Raw genomic sequence first — 18,629 nt, 5'->3', positions numbered from 1 at the left:
TTGTCTTTTTAATAGATGATAGAAGTGTTGAATTTGGCCAGAGGTAGCAGAGTATGTTACATAATACAAGTACACATGGGAGTTTCTTCATGACTTGCTGTGCTTTCTTTTTAGGAACGGACAATTGAACGCTTGAAGGAGCAACGGGACAGAGATGAGCGAGAGAAGCAGGAGGAGATTGATACCTACAAAAAAGATCTTAAAGACTTGAAAGAGAAAGTCAGCCTGTTGCAAGGAGACCTCTCAGAGAAGGAGGTTAGGGTTACCCAACATACTCAATTTGCTTAGTCATTATAGTATATTCTCTTAATGTTCTGTGACAAGCCTTCTAGATGCCCAGGAAGCCGAGAGGGCTACGGTAGATTGCTTATCACTCCTTAGTCCTTTACTACTTTGTTCTCTGTTCGAAGACGTGGTTTCTTATGTGATACCAATACTTTGCAGATCCTAGAGTACCTGCAGCATAGTTATGTATGTGGAGAAACACTGCTAATAGTTAGAAAAGTGACACACAAAAGGAAGAAATATAATTACAGCCACCGTTAGAAACATAATTACCTATAACTTAGGTGACTTCATGAATTTTGATCTTATTTTTGAATAATCCTGTTAGTATAACTTAAATAGCTTAAAAGTTCACTGCTGTGTGCTGAGTAATACTGCCGGTTTGTCTAATGACTTTAGAATTTACAGAAGTAAGTTTCTACAAGAATTTCCTGCTGAAAGTGGGGGTGGGGGGGAGGATCCACATTCAAGTTAGTGTAGGTACTAAGTTTGGCTACTCATGTTCTCAAAGCTTAGACTAGAACTCTTGTTCTGTTTGAGACAGGGCCTCCTCTATCTCAGACTGGCCTTCGACCTCTGCTCCTCCTGCCTTCACCTCCAAGTGCTGAGATAACAAGTGTGTTCTGTGCCTGCTCTATGTGGGTCCTGGAAGTTGAACCCAGGACTTGATTCATATCAGGCAAGTTTTTTTACCTGAGCTGCATCCCAAGCATTGTTTAGGACTCTCACTGTTCATTAAGTCCTGAGGATCAGCATTATTTTGATTAACGTATAGTTCATGGATATTCTTGAAATGGAAACTTCCAGACACTGTGAATAAACATTTAAACAATGAACTCTACATTTCATTTCACAGTATTTATCTAAACACGTCTTGCTGCTTTTAGGCTTCTCTCTTGGATCTCAAAGAGCATGCTTCTTCCCTGGCTTCCTCAGGACTGAAAAAGGACTCACGGCTCAAGACCCTAGAAATTGCTCTTGAGCAGAAGAAGGAAGAGTGCCTGAAAATGGAGTCCCAGCTGAAGAAGGTTCGCAAGAAAGTTCCCATTCGTACTTCTCTTTACACGAGAACACTGTAGACAGCATTGAATCTGTCCATCCATCCATCCTTCCTCCCTCTCTCCCTCCCTCCCTTCCTCCCTCCCTCCTTCCCTTTCTTTGTTTTTTTTTTTCTTCCTTCCTTCCTTCTGCTAAGGAGTCCAGTGACAATACAGATTTTATTGTTATTTTCTTTCTTTCTTTCTTTTTTTTTTTTTTTTAAACTGTATAGAGGTATATTTGGTCTTGTAGCTGTGACCAAACACCAAAGATATACAACATTAAAGTAGGAAAGATTTATTTGGGTTTACAGTTTTAGAGATTACAGCTCATGGTTGGATGATCTCATTGCTTTTAGTCTTTAGTGGACAAAGCATCATGATCACCAGAAAAGCAGATAGGAGTGAGGACAAAGTGTTCCTTTAAGGTCATGTCCCTAGTGATCTACTTCCTCTACTGAGATCTTGAGTATCAACCTCTCAGCAATGCAATTACGTTATGGGTCTATGATTAACCCTCAGATTAGGTCACAGCCCTTCTGATTTACCCACTCACTTCCTAGTCCTCCCCAGTTCTGAACATCGAATACACAAATCAAGCCTTCAGCACATATGTTTGAGAGGAGGAAGACTTTCATCTCTGAGAGAGAGCTTCTGAAGGTTCCTGCAGATTGCTCTTTGCTTATCCAGGACTGCTTCTCTTTCCTTTTGCTTTAAGCATGCTGTAGCTTCTAATCACTCCAGTTTAGTCTAGAATTTTGCTAGTGTATTAACATACTGGCCTTTCACTAGAATCTTCTTTGAGGTCTGTGCCTAGTCTGTGGTGTTTTTTTGTTTTTTTGTTTTTTCTTTTTGATTTTTCGAGACAGGGTTTCTCCGTGTAGTTTTGGTGCCTGTCCTGGATCTCGCTCTGTAGATCAGGCTGGCCTTGAACTTGCAGAGATCTGCCTGGCTCTGCCTCCCGAGTGCTGGGATTAAAGGCGTGCACCACCACCGCCTGGCTTATTTGTATAATTTCTCTCTGGTTATTTTGACAGTTTCTTAACATATATTGTACATATCGATTATTATCACCCGCCTTCTCTCCCCTTTCCATCCCTTTTGCCCACTGGAGTCCTTTTCCCATGCGCTTTTGTTTTTTAACACGCTGAGTTTAAAGCCCATGTCTCAATTTACTTTCCATTTCTGTGATAAACACCTGGACCACAAGCAACATGAAGAGGAAAGGGTTTATTTCTTAGAGCTTACAGTCCATCATGAAGGGAAATGAGGGTATGAACTAAGGCAGGAACAGAGCAAGAGGCCATGGAAGGGTGCTTCACCTCCTGGCTGACTGTACAGCCAAGGACCATCTGCCCGGTGATGACATTGCCCACATGGCTGAGTCCTGCCATATCAGAAGTTAGTTAAGAAAATACCTCGCAGACTACAGGTAGTCTTATGGAAGCAATTTCTCAATTGAGATTCCTTCTTCTAAGATGATTCTAACTTATGTCCAGTTGAGAAAAAACAAACCAGCACACTGGGCTATGACACCATGGTTTGGTATTCATTGGAACTTGTTGAGCTCATCAGTGCCTACCATAATGTTTGCCACTCACCTGGAATCCATTTGTAGATCATAGTTCAGCAGAACAGGGCAGGGCCATGTAGGTCCCTCCATGATCCATGATTGACTTGACAGCAGGCTAATCTCATGGAGGTCTACTGCTAACAGCCATTGCTACGTGAGCTCATGATTGCATTGACTGCAATATAGCCCACAATATAGCATTTTATAGTTTTTTTTGATATGTCTCAGCCTTTACATTCTTCACACTTTCTCCTCTTTAATGCCCCCTAAGCCTGAGAAGGGGTAGTATGAGTATTTTGTTGAGGACTGAGCACTCAGCCATCCCTTTTTTCTAGTATCTTGAGCAACCATGAGTCTTTTGCATTTTGCCACCTTTCATTCCAAAGAGAAGTTTCTCTGATTAAGACAGAGAGTTCAAAGCCATCCTGGTCTAGAAAGTTTTAGCCAGAACTGTTACACATAGCAACCATGTCTCTTAAAAACAAACAAACAACAAATAACAAATAACAGACAGTAGTATTTCTATATGGGTATAATTAGAGGTATTTAGAAGGCAGCTTGGCACTATGTTAACTTAACTTACAACAGTGTTAAGTTACCCCTTGGGTCTAAGACCTTCTTAGCTCTGGGTTCTTTAACTATATTTATTGCATCAGGCATGAAATACTTGTCATGGAGTGGGCCTCAAAACTAATCAGAGAGTGCTTGGTTTCTCCATAGCAATAGTGCCACTACTGCACCAGGGTTACATCCTGCATGGAAAGGTGGTATTGTAATTCATAGGGTTCTCAGCTGGATAAGACCACTGATGTCTTTTTTTCCCTCAGTAGCCTGTAGTTCATGCTCTGTACTATGAAAGCTGGCTACCAGAGAGGACACTTCCAGCTCAGTTCCAGTTTGATTTCTTTGTATTCGTTTTACTTCTTTCTTTTGTCTTATTACTGTGTCTAGGACAAAGTACTGTGTTGAGTTGTAATACAGAGTGACTTATTCCTGATTTTATTGAGAATGCTCTGAATTTTTCTCCATGTAGGGTTATGTTGTTTACATTTGTCATATATAGCTCTTACTATGTTGAGAGGTATTTCCCATGCCTAGTCTATCAAGAAAGAGTTTTTAGCATGAAGGGATGTTGGATCAGAAGACTGTTCTGCATCTGTTGAGATGATTTCTCTTCTGTTCACAGTTTTGTGTGTGTGTGTGAGTGTGTGTGTGTGTGTGTGTGTGTGTGTGTGTGTGTGTGTGTGTTGATTTGCTTTTGTTTTATTTATTGAGACAGGGAGAGTCTCTTATCCTTTTTGGCCAGTAACCTGTTTCTGTACCTATACCCCTGCCTTCAGAGTGTTGGGATTACAGATATGTGCCTCCATGCCTGAGGTTTACACCTTGAATTAAATATTCTACTCTATTTGCAAAGTTAACTAATTAATTCATTTATTTTGAGATGTGTTCCCACTGTGTAGCCTTCACTGTCCTGCAATTTGCTCTGTAGATCAGGCTGGATTGGAACTCACAAACTTCCACCTACCTCTGCCTCTCTGATACTGGGATAAATGTTACCATGCTCAGCTGTAAAATTGTTTTAAATAAATGTTTGTAATAGTTAAATATCCTTGAAATTCCATTTTAAAGTATAAATGAACCAAGCAGCGTTTAAATATCAGTGTCTCTGGTATAAAATTTATCATGAAATTAAGAGAGGGTTCATAATATTTTTTACTTTTTATCTCCTTGTATCATATTGATCTTATCCTTAATGGCTATTTATTCTGGATCATTGGTCCCTGAGTTATGTTTAACCTTGAACTTCTATTTAGCTACTGCTCATTTTCCTCTTCTTCCCCAGTTATTCTTCTTTTCCTATCATTCACTCCTGTGGACTGATCTATTTTACTCTAAAAATATTTTGGCCCTGTATTGGCTAGATTTTGAAAGTGAGACTTGGAATTTTTTTTTTTTTTTGGTAGGCACATGAAGCAACATTGGAAGCCAGATCCAGTCCAGAGATGAGTGACCGAATACAGCAATTGGAGAAAGAGATTGCCAGGTACAAAGATGAATCCAGCAAGGCCCAGACCGAAGTTGACCGCCTCTTGGAAATCTTGAAAGAAGTGGAAAATGAGAAGAATGACAAAGATAAGAAGATAGCTGAACTGGAAAGGTAGGAGACGGGAAACTGAGTTGGAATTCCTGTGGCAGAACATGAAAGCATGTTTACAGCTTTGACGAAATGGTGTTTTCAAATATTACTTACCTCTGGATTAGGTTCTTCAGTGCCTTTTACTACTCTATTATTTACTTACTCTTCTAAGTCAGTGTAAATGTCTTGTTACATTCCCTAAAAGATGACATTAAATGGGGATACAGTGAGAAACTATTACTTGAACATCACTGACAAGAGAAAATGTTTATTGATTAAGGGCTATTTCTCCTAGCTATTCAAGAAAGTGCAGAGATCCTAGGTTTTATCATTGCTCCGAATAATGAGTGAATGATCCTCAAGTATAAGAAGTTGGTATCTTGCCCTTGAGCTCTGCTGCTGAACGATGCTCTTTTGGGTTGTGGATTTTTAGAATGCATAATTTAGAGTGCTGGGAAGCAAATGATTATTGCAATTCGCTTGTCAAAATTAGGAGGGACATTACAGTGATAATGCAAGAGACTCATCAGTGATTCTTACCAGGTTTGAATTTTGAAATCTTCACAGGGTTGCATTTGAACAGATCCTGCCAGATAGATAGCTGTCTTGGAATATGTTTTATCTTTTATACTGAAGATCAAGTATATAGTCAGTTATTACCATCTCCACTTACATGGTCTATTTAAAATAATCTCACAAGTACACATACAAACACCTTTTCCTGTAGAACTTCAGTCAACATATTCTTCTGGATACCTACAAAGATTGACAGTGACTGACTGGATGAAGTCACTGATTCACATAGATCTTTAGAAACTTGTTTTAGGAATAATTTATTTTTCATTTTCTTCAAAGCTAGGTATTATCAGACATCATCTTTAAATTGTTTACTAGGATTTAAATTTTGGGAGTTAGTAATAGGCTTGATATTTTCCTTTCAAATTACTATTTCTCCTATTCTATATTCATAAACTTTGATTCTTGATATTTTCCTTTCAAATTACTATTTCTCCTATTCTGTATTCATAGACTTTGATTCCTTAAGTGAACCAAAAATGCAAATAATAGGGTCTCATTCTTGCCTGTACATCTCTTTAGTTTGATATTAACTCTCTGCATATTCTATAGTTCTTGATTATTTATTTTTATATGTGTGAGCGTTTTGGCTACATGTATGTGTCTGCACCACATGGATGCCTGGTTTCCTTGGAGCTTAGAAGAGGTCATTGGGTCCCCTGAAACTGGAGTTACAAATGGTTTTGAGCCATCATGTGGGTGCTGGGAATCTATCATGGGTCTTCTGGAAGAGCAGCCATTGTTTTTAACCACTGAGCCATTGCTCCAGCCCCTTCGATAAAATTCTTTAAATCTAGATTTCAAAATTACTAGAGCTTCTAAGAATATAGATTGTGCACATTTTCATTTATCTTGATCTTTGAACATCTCTCTTTCCACAGCATGTTTGTGAGCACACACTTACTTCTATTCTTACATAGATCAGTTAATCATTGAGGGAAGCCAGGGCAGATACTCAAGCCGCAGGAACCTGGAGGCAGAAACCAAAGCAGAGCTCATGGAGGAACACTACTTACTGGCTTGCTCTCAGGTGACTCACCCAGTTTCCATTCTTACACAATCCAGGACCACCTGCCTGGGGCTGGTACTGGCCCACAGTGTGCTGAGTTCTCTCATATCAATCATTAATCCAGAAAGTGCCTCACAGACATGTCTACGTGCTAATCTGATGGAGGTAATGCTTGAGTTGTGGTTCCCTCTCTCCAGATGACTCTAGTTTGTGTCACATTTGGAAAAAGACAGCCAGCACACCTCAGGAAACTGAATACTGTAACTTTAAATTTATTTTCTACACTTGGCATGAGTTTCCATGTAGATTCCTAATGAATAGAGTTTTTCTGGTGTTTAATTTAGAGAATAAAAGAAATGATGGAAATCAGATGGAATTTTTTTTTCACATTTCAGAAGAATAGATTTTTCCTGCCCTTTTGTTTACTAAATACTCATGTGTTAGTAGTACCTTGGGGCATTGTCTCCTGAGCCTTATGTCATATTTTGTTTTTTAGTTCTGTGTTAGTTGAAATTAATTTTTCTTCTAATATCTCCTCAGTTTGTTTATGTCCCAATATTATTGCTTCTGGAGTTGATCCTGATTTGTTTAGGAAACCAGTGTATTTGTTTCTAGTAGCTAAGTATGCACTCAGTATGTAATGCTTTAGTGATTCGAGAGAGATTACAGGAGGCTTTGGGAAATGCTTTTCCTATGGAGAAAGACTAGCAAGAAGAAAAGTGGCCTCCTCTTTCTCTTGGATAGTCTCATGTCTGGGCATGATGCATAGAACTATGGTGTACCTTGTCTCAGCATAAGGTGACACCACCATCCTGAAGGTGCCAGTCAAGAAGAGCACAGAGAACATTTCAGTCTGGGTAGACCTCCATCCCTGCTCATAGCTGCAAGCAGAAGAACTAGGACTGGAGCTGAAGGCACACTTGCTTCTGCTCATGTTGTCTTGAGTCTTTGTTGTTCTCGTTTTCGTGCCTTTCATCATAAGAACAGGAAAGTCTGGGTCAGAAGAAAAGACCTTGACTGGTGGCCTAGGCTTAGGTCTTCCCCTGCATCGTCCAGATAATCTAATCCTTTTATCTTACAGGTAGGAAAACAAGCCAGGTAAAATTGGCAGGATCAAAGTTCCTACTCAGCCCTCCTGGCTCATCAAGGTGCAATTCCACATTTAATAGTTATGCATTTATTAGTGCTATCTTCTCTAGAAAGATAGTGCTGTCCCCAAGAGAGCACATTGTGTCTGAACCTCTCAGAAGAACCAGTACACATACTCTGAAATCTACATGAAATGAATTGAAAGTACTATTTAATTTATTATTGCTTGCAAAAAGAGAGGGATTAGGAAAGCTTAGTAGGCCACCAGCTAGGAAAGTGCTAAGGCTCCTCTTGAATGACATGGAGTCCAGAACACATACCATAGTCTTGATTCATTTTCTGGAGTCTGTTACTGATGCTGGGAGATGAGGGAAGGAGTCATTACTGCATAAAGATTCAGACTTTTACTTGATCTCAACTGGTTGTTGTATATATTACAAAATATGTTATTTTAAAGAAACAAAATGAAATCAAACTAAGAAAAGAAAAGAGAAAACTATGGAGAGACAGAACTTGGAACACAAAGAGACTGTTTCTGAAGCTCCCATCTCTAGACAATATATGCTTTACTATTATTTAAGCCAGTTCAGATTGGGATTTCTGTTGTAGTGTAGCCAGATCCCACCCCTCCTTTAATAGCGAAAACAAACAATTTGAACATATATAAAGTGTGTATCTTTTTGTTGTTGTGCTTTTGTTTTGTTAAAGCATGGGAGTATGATATGGTGACACATGTTTATAAACCTAGTGCTCGCTGAGAGGTTGGAGAGATGGCTCAGCCATTAAAGGCCAGGCTCAAAACCACAAAAACCTAGTACTGGCTGAGGCAAGAGGAATGGGAATTCTAGGCCAATCTGGGCTACATAGAGAACATAGTCTCAAAAGACCCATAAACAAACAAAACTACAAACAACTAATCAACAAACAAAACAATAAACCAAAGAAAAATTGAATTGAAATGGCTAGAGGTAGAAACAATATGTGGCTGTCCTGTAATTGGGGCTTGTCTCTACTGAATCACTTTTTTTTTTCTCAATACGCGGTATCTCTGTGTAACTTCGCTCCTTTCCTGGAACTCGCTTGGAGACCAGGCTGGCCTTGAACTCACAGAGATCCGTCTGCCTCTGCCTCCCGAGTGCTGGGATTAAAGGTGTGCACCACCACCGCCCGGCCTGAATCACTTTTGAATAATAAGTAATATCAGTACTGTTTTAATTACTTGTATAAGGGCTTAGAGAGTATGAGGACCTGCGCTCAACCCCCAGTAGGGGAAAAAAAATCAGCTGTAGCCATATGTGTACCTATAACTCTTGCACTGTGGAGATAGAGACAGGAAGGTCACTGGGGGTAGGGCTTGCTATCCAGCCAGTTTAGCTGAAACAGGAACCCCATGTTCATTGGGATGCCCTGTACAAGGGAATAAGACAGTGTGATAGATCAGGATGCCTGATGTCCTCCCTTGGCTTCCGAATGGCCTTGTGCACTAGTACACACATAAATAATACACCACACACATAGCCAAAAGCAGTGGCTTTATTTTTAGAATGCCCGTGTGTGTGTGTGTGTGTGTGTGTGTGTGTGTGTGTGTGTGTGTGTAAATTTTTATTTTGATGTGTTTTGCTTGCATGTATGTCTGGGCACCACTTGCCCTCAGAAGCCAAAAGGCCCTCTAACTGAAGTTACCGATTTCTGTGATCAACCTCGTGGGGGTGTTGGGAATCGAACCTAGTTCTTTTGGAAGAGCAGCCAGAACTTTTAACTTCTGAGCCACCTCTCCAGCTTCAAGTCCACATAGATTTAATTCCTACATGTTTGTTTGTTTGTTTTAGTCTGGCTATTGATTGAATTAGACCCTTCCCTGAATTAGATGCCTCTGATTTGATTCTGGGGCTAGGCAGCTTGTGAGTTTTGGGATACATTTTGGCCTCTTTTCCTATTGCTTTTTACTGCCTTCTTCCACTAGTGTAGTGGTTCTCAACCTGTGGATCATGGCCCTTTTGGGCATCACATATCAGATATCCTGCATATCAGATATTTACATTACAATTCATATCAGTAGCAAAATTACAGTCATGAAGTAGCATTGAAATAATTGTGTGGTTGGGGGTCTTCCCACCTGAGGAACTGTATTGAAGAGTCACAGCATTAGGAAGGTTGAGAACCACTGCTCTAATGTTTGCTTCTTCAAATCATCAACATTATCTATGCTCCAGTACTTGGCCTACATTAAGATCCAGTATGCTGAGTGAATGTGTTCTTCATTGTGAGAAAATGACCACAAGGCATCTTTGTAGATATTATAGAAGATTATGTTATGGACATAATAACATACCCTCCCTCAAACCCATGGGTGAAATTGTCTCTGTCTTTTCACCAGCTCATACCCAATGTCTCTCCTGGCCATTCTCTTGCTCCTACTCTTTCCCTACTCCTTCCACTCGTGGTCTCCCGTAGTTCTAGCACCGAGTCCACTCTCCAGGTCTGCCCCTTTAAGGCCTATGAAAGCAGTGTCACCCTGTAGAGCCAGCCTTGTCTGTGTTGGAATATGACTTGAAAGCTGATGAGAAGTCTTGTCCGACATGCTGTGTTCACTCTGCATCTCAGTGCTTTTCCCAGATGGTCACTGTCAGGTTATGTACAGCTTATTTGAATTTAGCTTCCTGGGTCTTTTGTCTCTGACTAGAGAGCAAGAATATACAACTGTGACCTTAAAAGGGTGTCCCTACATCCTGGCACAGTGCCCCCACTGTTTTTCCTTGCTCCTCTCTTCAGTAGACTTCACAGTAAAAACAAGCTCTGCTTCTTAGCCGCACAGCAAACGGCTCCAGGAGGGTGCACATTAGGGCCTGGGAGACCTTAGTTTAAATTGGCCTCCCTTGCTGACTGCAGGTGGCCTTTACTAGCTGCCTATCTTCCTCGGCGTCACTTTACAGGTGAGTGTTAAGGAAATGAGTTATTGTGTACTAATGCCTGGTAGTCAGTTGTTAGGCATGGTTTTGTTTTGTTTTGCTTTTAGAATTAGATTATCCCAGCCAGGCCTTAGAACAGAAAAGGGGGAACAGCAAACATTTACTGTTTTCAAATCAAAATTGAAAGAAGGTTAGCAAGAACAGGCCCTGCCCCAAACAAAATATGGAGGAACCTAAACTACCTGGCCTGGGGTAGGAAAGACTTTAAAGTAAAGTGTTGTTTATCATAAATGTCAAAAAATCCAAACCTTGGAAACTGAACGGGCCATCAGCAAGTGGTGGTAGATGCTGTATACAAAAGAGCCTGTGCCAAGGATGATGATTATGATAGAGAAGATGCCCAGGGTGTACAAGGACAGCTCCTTCTCAGAGATTTCCCAGATGACGCAGTGATAGGGACCAGGACAGCCATCGGTGCTACAATGAAAGTTGTTTTTACTTATCAGGGGCAGGTGTTTGTTTGTGAGCAGGCAAAAGGACACAGTCTGGATGCTGACCTGCAGGAGGGTGTGGAACAGATTCAAATATAATACTTCCTTTTCCTGGTGGGACTTCAGGAAGGATATCTTCTGAGAGGGGCTCTGTTTCTTGATTGCCTTCGTCGAGTCCTTCTCCATTTCCACTGTGTTCTCTTTTCCCTGCTGCGTGAACTTCTCCTTTTCCTTGGTGTGCTTATGCCGAATCTGAGCCATGAAGAATTCCGTGAGGAAGAAGAGAATTATGAAGATGAAGTAGAAGTAGCACCACAGTTCTGAAACAGGAATGGCAAACATTTGTTCAAAACACTCCATGAGACAAGGGTAAGGGATATTTCCATGGCATTTGAAATCTTCGTAGATGTGGTACCATGGCATCCGGACTACATACACCACCAGGCTGTACACTGAAGTTAGTCCTAACCACAGTGTCCGCCCAGCATAGTAGCCAGATTTGTCACTTGCTGCTGAGTACAGCACAGGGATTACTCCAATCATCAGTGCAGACTCCATATCTTCGGATTCTAGGACCTGATGGAACTAGAGACCAGCACCCTAGGAAGGAAAGCAAAGCAGAGAGAAGTTGGAGTCAGAAAGCGACGACAGGTTCTGAGCAGTCTAACCACCCACGAAGCCCAACACTGCTCAAGTTTTAAATTAGCATCTCTCAGGTTTTTGCCAGTTCAACTCCTCTCCACAAGCAGTCATTGCCTTCCCATGATGTACTTCCTGTCTCTCTAGTTCAGCCTAGAGTCTCTGGCCACTAAGCAGTCCTGCTGTGTAAAAATTACAAATGTAATGTCTCATTTTCTTGCTAGATTATGGAGTGAGTGCTCAGGGCTATAAACTCAACATTTACAAGTCCATATTATCCAGGATGGTGTATCAGCATAATGTGAACCTAATCATATAAAAAATTGTGTCTGTTTATTCTAGGTTTATTATGGAAATCTTTATACTTTATCCCTTTGCCAGGAAATTTCCCGAGACTAAGAAGAAAATAACACATCCCCATCTTTCTGGCTTTAAGCACACAGGGCACATTACTTATGTTCACTGTGTTCTGTGTGCAGCTCTTGAGGTACACCTGCCACTATAAATCATAGTAATGTTAGCAGTGACAGTTCATGGACTGTAGGTATAGTAAGCTAGTGGGCCAGGTGTATCATCTGTGCATTCAATTTTTGGGAAGATAATTGGGTGCTTGTGTTTGTGTCTCTTTTTCTCTGTCTCCCTCCCTCCCTTTCTCCCTCCCTCCCTCCCTCCCTCCCTCCCTCCCTCCCTTGTGTGTGTGTGTGTGTGTGTGTGTGTGTGTATACATGTGCGTGTGCATATGCTTGCTTGTGCTTTACCTAGGAATCAAACCCAGACCCCCACATATGCTAGATAGTAATCTCCCTCAGCTCTTTATTTTTTTTTTTCAAATAAAACAAGGTCTCATAGTGTAGCCCAGGCTAGCTTTGAAGTTGTTATTGTCCTGCCTCAGCCTCTGGATTGCTAGATTATAGGAATATGATTTGTCCTGCTTTAACTTACACATATCTTTTTATATGATGGAGACCAATCATTTAAGCTTACAATAGTTAATAGATATTTTGAGGGTTTTATTGTGGTAAAATATTCCTAGTATAAATTCTGTTGTTGAACCAGGTAGTGGTGGTACATGCCTTTAATCTCAGCCTGTTGACATGCAGAGGCCGGCGGATCTCTGTGAGTTCGAGGCCAGCCTGGTCTACATGAGTGAGTTCTAGGACAGCCATGGCAGTTACACAGAGAAACCCTGTCTCATGAAACTAAAAAATACATAACCATCAACCCTACTCATCTACCAAACTATTTTATATTCTTACACTGAAACTCTGTACCCATGAAACATTGTCCTTAACACTTTGTAATGCAGCATTCAAATTTGTAGTTTTCCTTCCATTTAAGAGTCTATATATGTACACTGTGTGAGCGTTACCACTCTTATGTGCCAGCCGACACTGGAGCCATTCATGCACAAGTAGCAGGAGTGGGAGCCTCCAGAGTGAGCTGATGGGTACAGCACTCACTGATGGGTCTGGCAAAGGGGGTCGGTGGCAAAGAAGGGCCAAAGGAGTAGGTGAGGAAAAGGGAGTATGAACACTCTGGGTAAGCACTTGTGTGCCAGCCTCTTTTCTATAAACTGACAATTATGGACTGGGTCTAATTATTCTTGTGTTTTAGTTAAGAAAACTAAAGTTTAGTTTTCTTTAGGGGCTGGCCACTGGGAATTGCCATACTCCATTCTCCAGTGAGTATATGGACAACACAGATTGGACTTGGTATTTTTTTTTTCCTTCTTCCTTTTTTTGTGAGTGTGGGGAAATCACAAGGATGAGGGGGTGCACCTGGGAGAAATGGGAAATGAGTGTGATCAGGGTGCAATATATGAAATTCTCCAGTAATCAATTCAAACATTATGTTGGGAAAAAAAAACCTGAGACCTACTTCTGCTCAAAAGACTTACTTCTAAAGTGATTTATTGGCAGTTAGGTTGTTCTGCTGCTAGGTCACAGCCCAGAGTCCCTTGTACCTGTCTTTCTGCAGCAGTATAGCTGAACTGGGAACCTTTGACCCAGGACATCAACTGCCACTCTGCCAACTGCTTTGGAATTTCTCAAAGAGCTACTCCTTTGGCTGTGCCACCTGGCAGTCTTTGTGAGCTCTGCCAATCAGGAGAATGCAGGGAAATCTGCAGATTAGCCTTCTTTATTTAGAAGGAGCCTGCTGTCAAGATTTGGCCAGGGCTCTGATGCCATTTCTGTCTAGATCTGCCCTTTTTCTTCTGTCTGTGCCTGTATTTTCAATAGTGTGAACTTGGGAGTGATGATCATCAGGTTCACCAAACATTATTATCAGCCTCTTTCCCTTTTCTTTTTAATTCTTCAACCTCTAGATTGTGCGTTCATATGTGTGCATGTCCACAAAGTGTACATTTGAGTGTGAATTCACATTTACATATTTGGGAACAAGAGGTCAGCCTTCAGCTGTCATTCCTCAGGCACCATCACCTTACTTTTTGGCAACAAGGTCACTTTCTTGGTCTAGGATTCACTGAATAGGCTAGGTTGGCTGGCCAGTGAGTCCCAGGGATCAGCCTGCCACTGCCAACATAATGTTGGGATTACAAGCATGTGTTAAAAATATGCCTCTCTCTTTTTTTTTAAATGAGTTCTAAGGGTTGAACTCAGGTTTTTATGCATGCATAGCAAGCGTTTTGCTGACTGAGTTATCTCCCATCCCAACATCTCTTTCTACATTCTCATTGCCTGCTTTGAAATGGAAAGTACAGAAATTATTAGCCAAGATCCTTATTTATATTCCAAATCTACAAGTATGTTTTTGCTGATTTTTGCTCCTTCTTCTTGGTTACAATGGTAGAAAGGCTCTGTCCCTTCCCTTTGGACAGTCACTCTCTTCAGTGAGCTCCACATTGTCTTAGAGACCTTGTCTGTTACTCAGCATTCCCATAAACTCCCAGCTTCAGCTCCTCTGCTAGAAGCTTCCCCTAATTAGCATGGAAGCCATTTCTTGCATACTGTGGCCCAACTCTCCACTGTACTTCACAGCGAAGCTCCTTAAAGAATTGACAGTTGTCTTAGTCAGTGCTTTATTGCTGTGAAGAGACACCATGACCATGGCAAACTTTTATAAAGGAAAATGTTTCATTGGGGCTCCTTACAGTTCAGAGATTTATAGTCCATTATCATCATGGCAGGAAGCATGGTGGCATGCAAGCAATCTGGTGCTGGAGAAGTAGCTGAGAGTTCTACATCTGGATCTGCAGGCAGCAGGCAGAGAGTGAAACACTGAACCTGGCTTGAGCTTCTGAATCCTCAGAGCCCCCCACCCCCATGACGTACTTCCTATAGCAAGTACACACCCACTCCGACAAGACCAGACCTCTAATAATGCCACTCTGATGGGTCTGTGTGGGTCATTTTCATTCAAACCACAACTGTTCATTCAGTTAGTTTCCATAGCCCCACCTCTAATCTACTTAGCCCTTCCTTCCTTTCGAGTATAACCCTCATCTCTGTTACAAGAATGATATATTTGCTTTTAGTCATACAATGAGATAACTAATTCACTGGTCAGGTTTTTTGTTTGTATTTTAAAAAATTTGTCTTGCCTGAACTCTCACTTAGATTTCAAATAATTCTACTAGATGAGATGTATATATTTTCCTTTTCCAGCACTTTAGATTTTTGTTTGATACCATAGAGCATACTGTAGGCTGCTGCAACCTTCTTGGACCTATAGTTGTAAATAGATAAGAAAAGAAACACTTGGTTCAGTTTATGTTTAACTCACCGTTTCAAAAGAATGATTATGTCCATCATATTCCAAAATGTGGAAATACTGCTTATTTTTGAATCCCAGTTGAGTGATGTAAGGTAGAGCTCATTGTGTTTCCTGAGACTGTGAATGGAGGTATAAAACCAAGTGGAGAAACTGCAACATGCTGTGTACTTGGCAAACACAGTGCTGTTTAAGTATGCCTGCATGGCATCAAAAAGTAGAGGAGGAAGCATGTAGTTACACATGCTTGCAATCTCAGCACATGGGAAGATGCTGGGAGGAGAACCGTCTATTTAAAGAAATGAAATGGCCAAAAGGAAAGGAAAGATGTGTGCATAATTCGCTTGCACATGACTGGTTGTCCACCTGATCCTATTTGCTTCAACTTCTTTCTGAGTAAGCTGTTTGCTTTTGTCTTTTTGATCAATTTCATTCTCTCTTTTAATAGGATGGCAAATTACATGGTTTTACAAACTTAGGCCTTCCATCACCTCCTGTTGTCATTTGTTGATCATTGTCCCAAAGTCCCTAGTGGGTTCAGCACCTTAAAATTTGTTATGGCTCTTTGTGTTTGTTTTTTATTTTTTTCCCTTAAAACTGTGAAGATTCAATATAATTACTATTAATTAAAGTATAATTCAATGTGTAGATGTTTAGCCCTAAAATGTGCTCATTCAGAGGTGTGTATATGCAAATTTTTAAATGTATGCTTATTAATTTAAAAAAATTATTGATATATGAATGCCTGCATGTAAGTGCCCTTGGAAACCAGAGGTCTTTAGATCCCTTGGAAATGAAGTTATAGGAGGTTGTGAGCCACCTGATTTTGGTATTGGGAGCCAAACCCAGGATTTCTGTAAGAGCAGCAAATGCTTTTAACTACTGAGCCATCTTTCCAACTCCATGAATAGGTGTATTTTGATGCTCAGGTAACATAATGGCTCATGATAAATGCATTGTCTAAAAATAAGATTTTATTTGTTCATTTAGGAATATGCTTAGATTTTTTTCTCCCATGTCCTTTAGAAAGGCTGGTGTCTTTAGATGTTAATTTTATTACTGATTCTAATTGACTTTCTGTATCCTAACCAACGATAGTGAAAGATCATTAGGAACTGTTATCTATCTATAGATTGACCAATCTTTGCCTTTAAACATTGTATTTAACACTGTCTGATATATGATAAAGGCCTGTGGATTCCTACAGATTTCTAAAATATGTCTTTGTGTCAAGTATGCCTAAAGGAGGTAGACATTTTTATCCTTAGACATCAGCCATCTTCCCTGTTGCTCTCTGATAACTTTTTGTTTGTTTGTTTTTTTTGGTTTTGAGACAGGTTTTCTCTGTGTAGCCCTGACTATCCTTGAACTTACTCTGTAGGCTAGGCAGGCTTTAAACACAAGAGATCCACCTACTTCTGCCTCTCAAATGCTGGGATCAAAGGTGTGCACCACCACTGCCTGGCTGGTGACTTTTATTTTTTAGAGATAAGGAAAGTCTCTCACTAAACCTGGGCTCCTGATTTGGGCAAAGCCTGATAGCCAGTGATCTGCTATCCCCAAACAGTTGAGTGATATGTGTGTCAGCATTCCTAGCTTTCAAATGAGTGTTGGGAGTCCACACTCAGACCTCATGCTTGTGCAGCAAGCATGTTACCCATGACGTCACTTCCCAAGCACTCCACTCCTTTATTTGAGTCTGGGTCTCTCTGTAGCCCCTGTAGGCTTTGAACTCTTGATCTTCCTGCCTCAGAATTACAAGTGTGCACTACTGGCTAATTTCTCTGTTTTCATTTCATATCTTTCTTTCTTTTATTTTAAATAATGGATGTATTATCTTTTTAAAAATCTCATGACTTTTAAACTTTGTCTCTAAGTGTATATTGAATTAGACTTGTACATTAAAGCACAATTTTTTAAAAATTAAATAACAAATTGAAATTTTGCTGACACATGAAATGATTTTCTTTTTCTTTTCCTTTGTTGTTAAGGTGTGAAAGGTTTTCTTTTGACTCCCAGCTTGAGGATATAGTCCAGCATAGCAGGGAGCAGGGGCAGTATGAGAGGGTTGATCACATTGCATCGGCATTCAGGAAGCTGGTAGAAATAAATGTTGATGCTTTGCTTTCTTCCCATTTTAAAAACATTCTCTCTCGCTCTCGCTCTCTCGCTCTCTCTCTTCATGTTTTCCTTCTTCTTCAGTCTCCAGCTCTAGCCAGTGGGTAGAGTGTTTGGCTAAACCACTGTGAATATCTCATCACAAATATGGCTGTAAATCTGATCACATTGGCAATAAAGATTAACTATCACATGTCTCCTCCCTTGTCAGTACATTATAGCATTTCATCGCTGTTCTTCAGAGGCTTATGGAGCTTATAGATATTTCATAATACAACATACCTTTACTTTTATCTATAGTAATAACAAAAATCTCAATAGTTCTAATATTGCTCAGAAGCCATTAGTCTAAGGAATAAGGCTGCTCATTGAGCAAAGGCACTTGCTGCAAACCCTGGCAGCCTGAATCTAATGGTAGAGGGAGAGACCCGACTCCTGCCTCCACATGTGCTGTGGCATGCACATGTGAACATGCACAGACATATACAAATAAATAGCTTTTAATGAACCAAGATAAACTCCTAACTGCAAAGACCCTTGAACACAATGTGTAAAGATGGACCAGAGTAACACTGAAACCTGTTGGGGCAAACACTGGATGCTACAGTTGCATTTGTTTGCTGGCTTGTGATGGAATCATTTGGACTCTTTACAGCCTTGGGTAGCCTCATCCTTCAGCTATGCTACAAGAGTCTCTCTCAGGTCAACTGTACTCTTTGCCTATTGCTTTCCCTTAGTCTAAGTCTCACTCTCCATTCCAACTCACTTCCTACCTTTGTCTTTTTAAGGTCCCTTTGCAGGCAGTCTAACTCTGCTGTATATTGCCCAGCCTCAGTGTTGTTCTGGCATCTTAGTGTAAGCCTCTGTGACACCACCACACTTGACTCTTGTGTATCTGCAAACTACATGGACAGTGCTGCCATGTTCTTCTGCAAGGACAAGGTGTGGCCCACCCATGGCTGAGATACCTCTGTGCTTTGGCAGCTGAGCCTGGGAAACTGTTTCCCTAGGTAGCTGTTTTTAGTCCCTTT

The 18,629-nt window shown here is 40.7% G+C and overlaps 2 protein-coding genes across 11 annotated transcripts in view; one reads left to right on the top strand and one right to left on the bottom strand.

The window, feature by feature from the left end:
- Window positions 1-18,629, top strand: part of Erc1 (ELKS/RAB6-interacting/CAST family member 1) — a 340,148-nt gene that overhangs the window by 119,841 nt on the left and 201,678 nt on the right. For all 10 annotated transcript variants that reach the window (XM_036180809.1, XM_036180807.1, XM_036180806.1 and 7 more), the window contains 3 exons: window positions 115-255; window positions 1,173-1,313; window positions 4,863-5,056. In XM_036180809.1, coding sequence (XP_036036702.1) covers window positions 115-255; window positions 1,173-1,313; window positions 4,863-5,056 — 476 coding nt within the window. The remainder of the gene's footprint in view (window positions 1-114; window positions 256-1,172; window positions 1,314-4,862; window positions 5,057-18,629) is intronic.
- LOC118579510 overlaps window positions 9,860-18,629 on the bottom strand; it is a 33,774-nt gene continuing 25,004 nt past the window's right edge. The window contains exon 2 of the mRNA XM_036180814.1: window positions 9,860-11,709. Coding sequence (XP_036036707.1) covers window positions 10,912-11,667 — 756 coding nt within the window. The 5' untranslated portion in view covers window positions 11,668-11,709 and the 3' untranslated portion in view covers window positions 9,860-10,911. The remainder of the gene's footprint in view (window positions 11,710-18,629) is intronic.

The sequence above is a fragment of the Onychomys torridus genome, chromosome 3 (genome assembly GCF_903995425.1).
Source record: "Onychomys torridus chromosome 3, mOncTor1.1, whole genome shotgun sequence".
Taxonomy (NCBI): domain Eukaryota; kingdom Metazoa; phylum Chordata; class Mammalia; order Rodentia; family Cricetidae; genus Onychomys; species Onychomys torridus.
The sequence above is the reverse complement of the archived record's forward strand: the minus strand, read 5'-3'. Positions and strand labels throughout refer to the sequence as shown.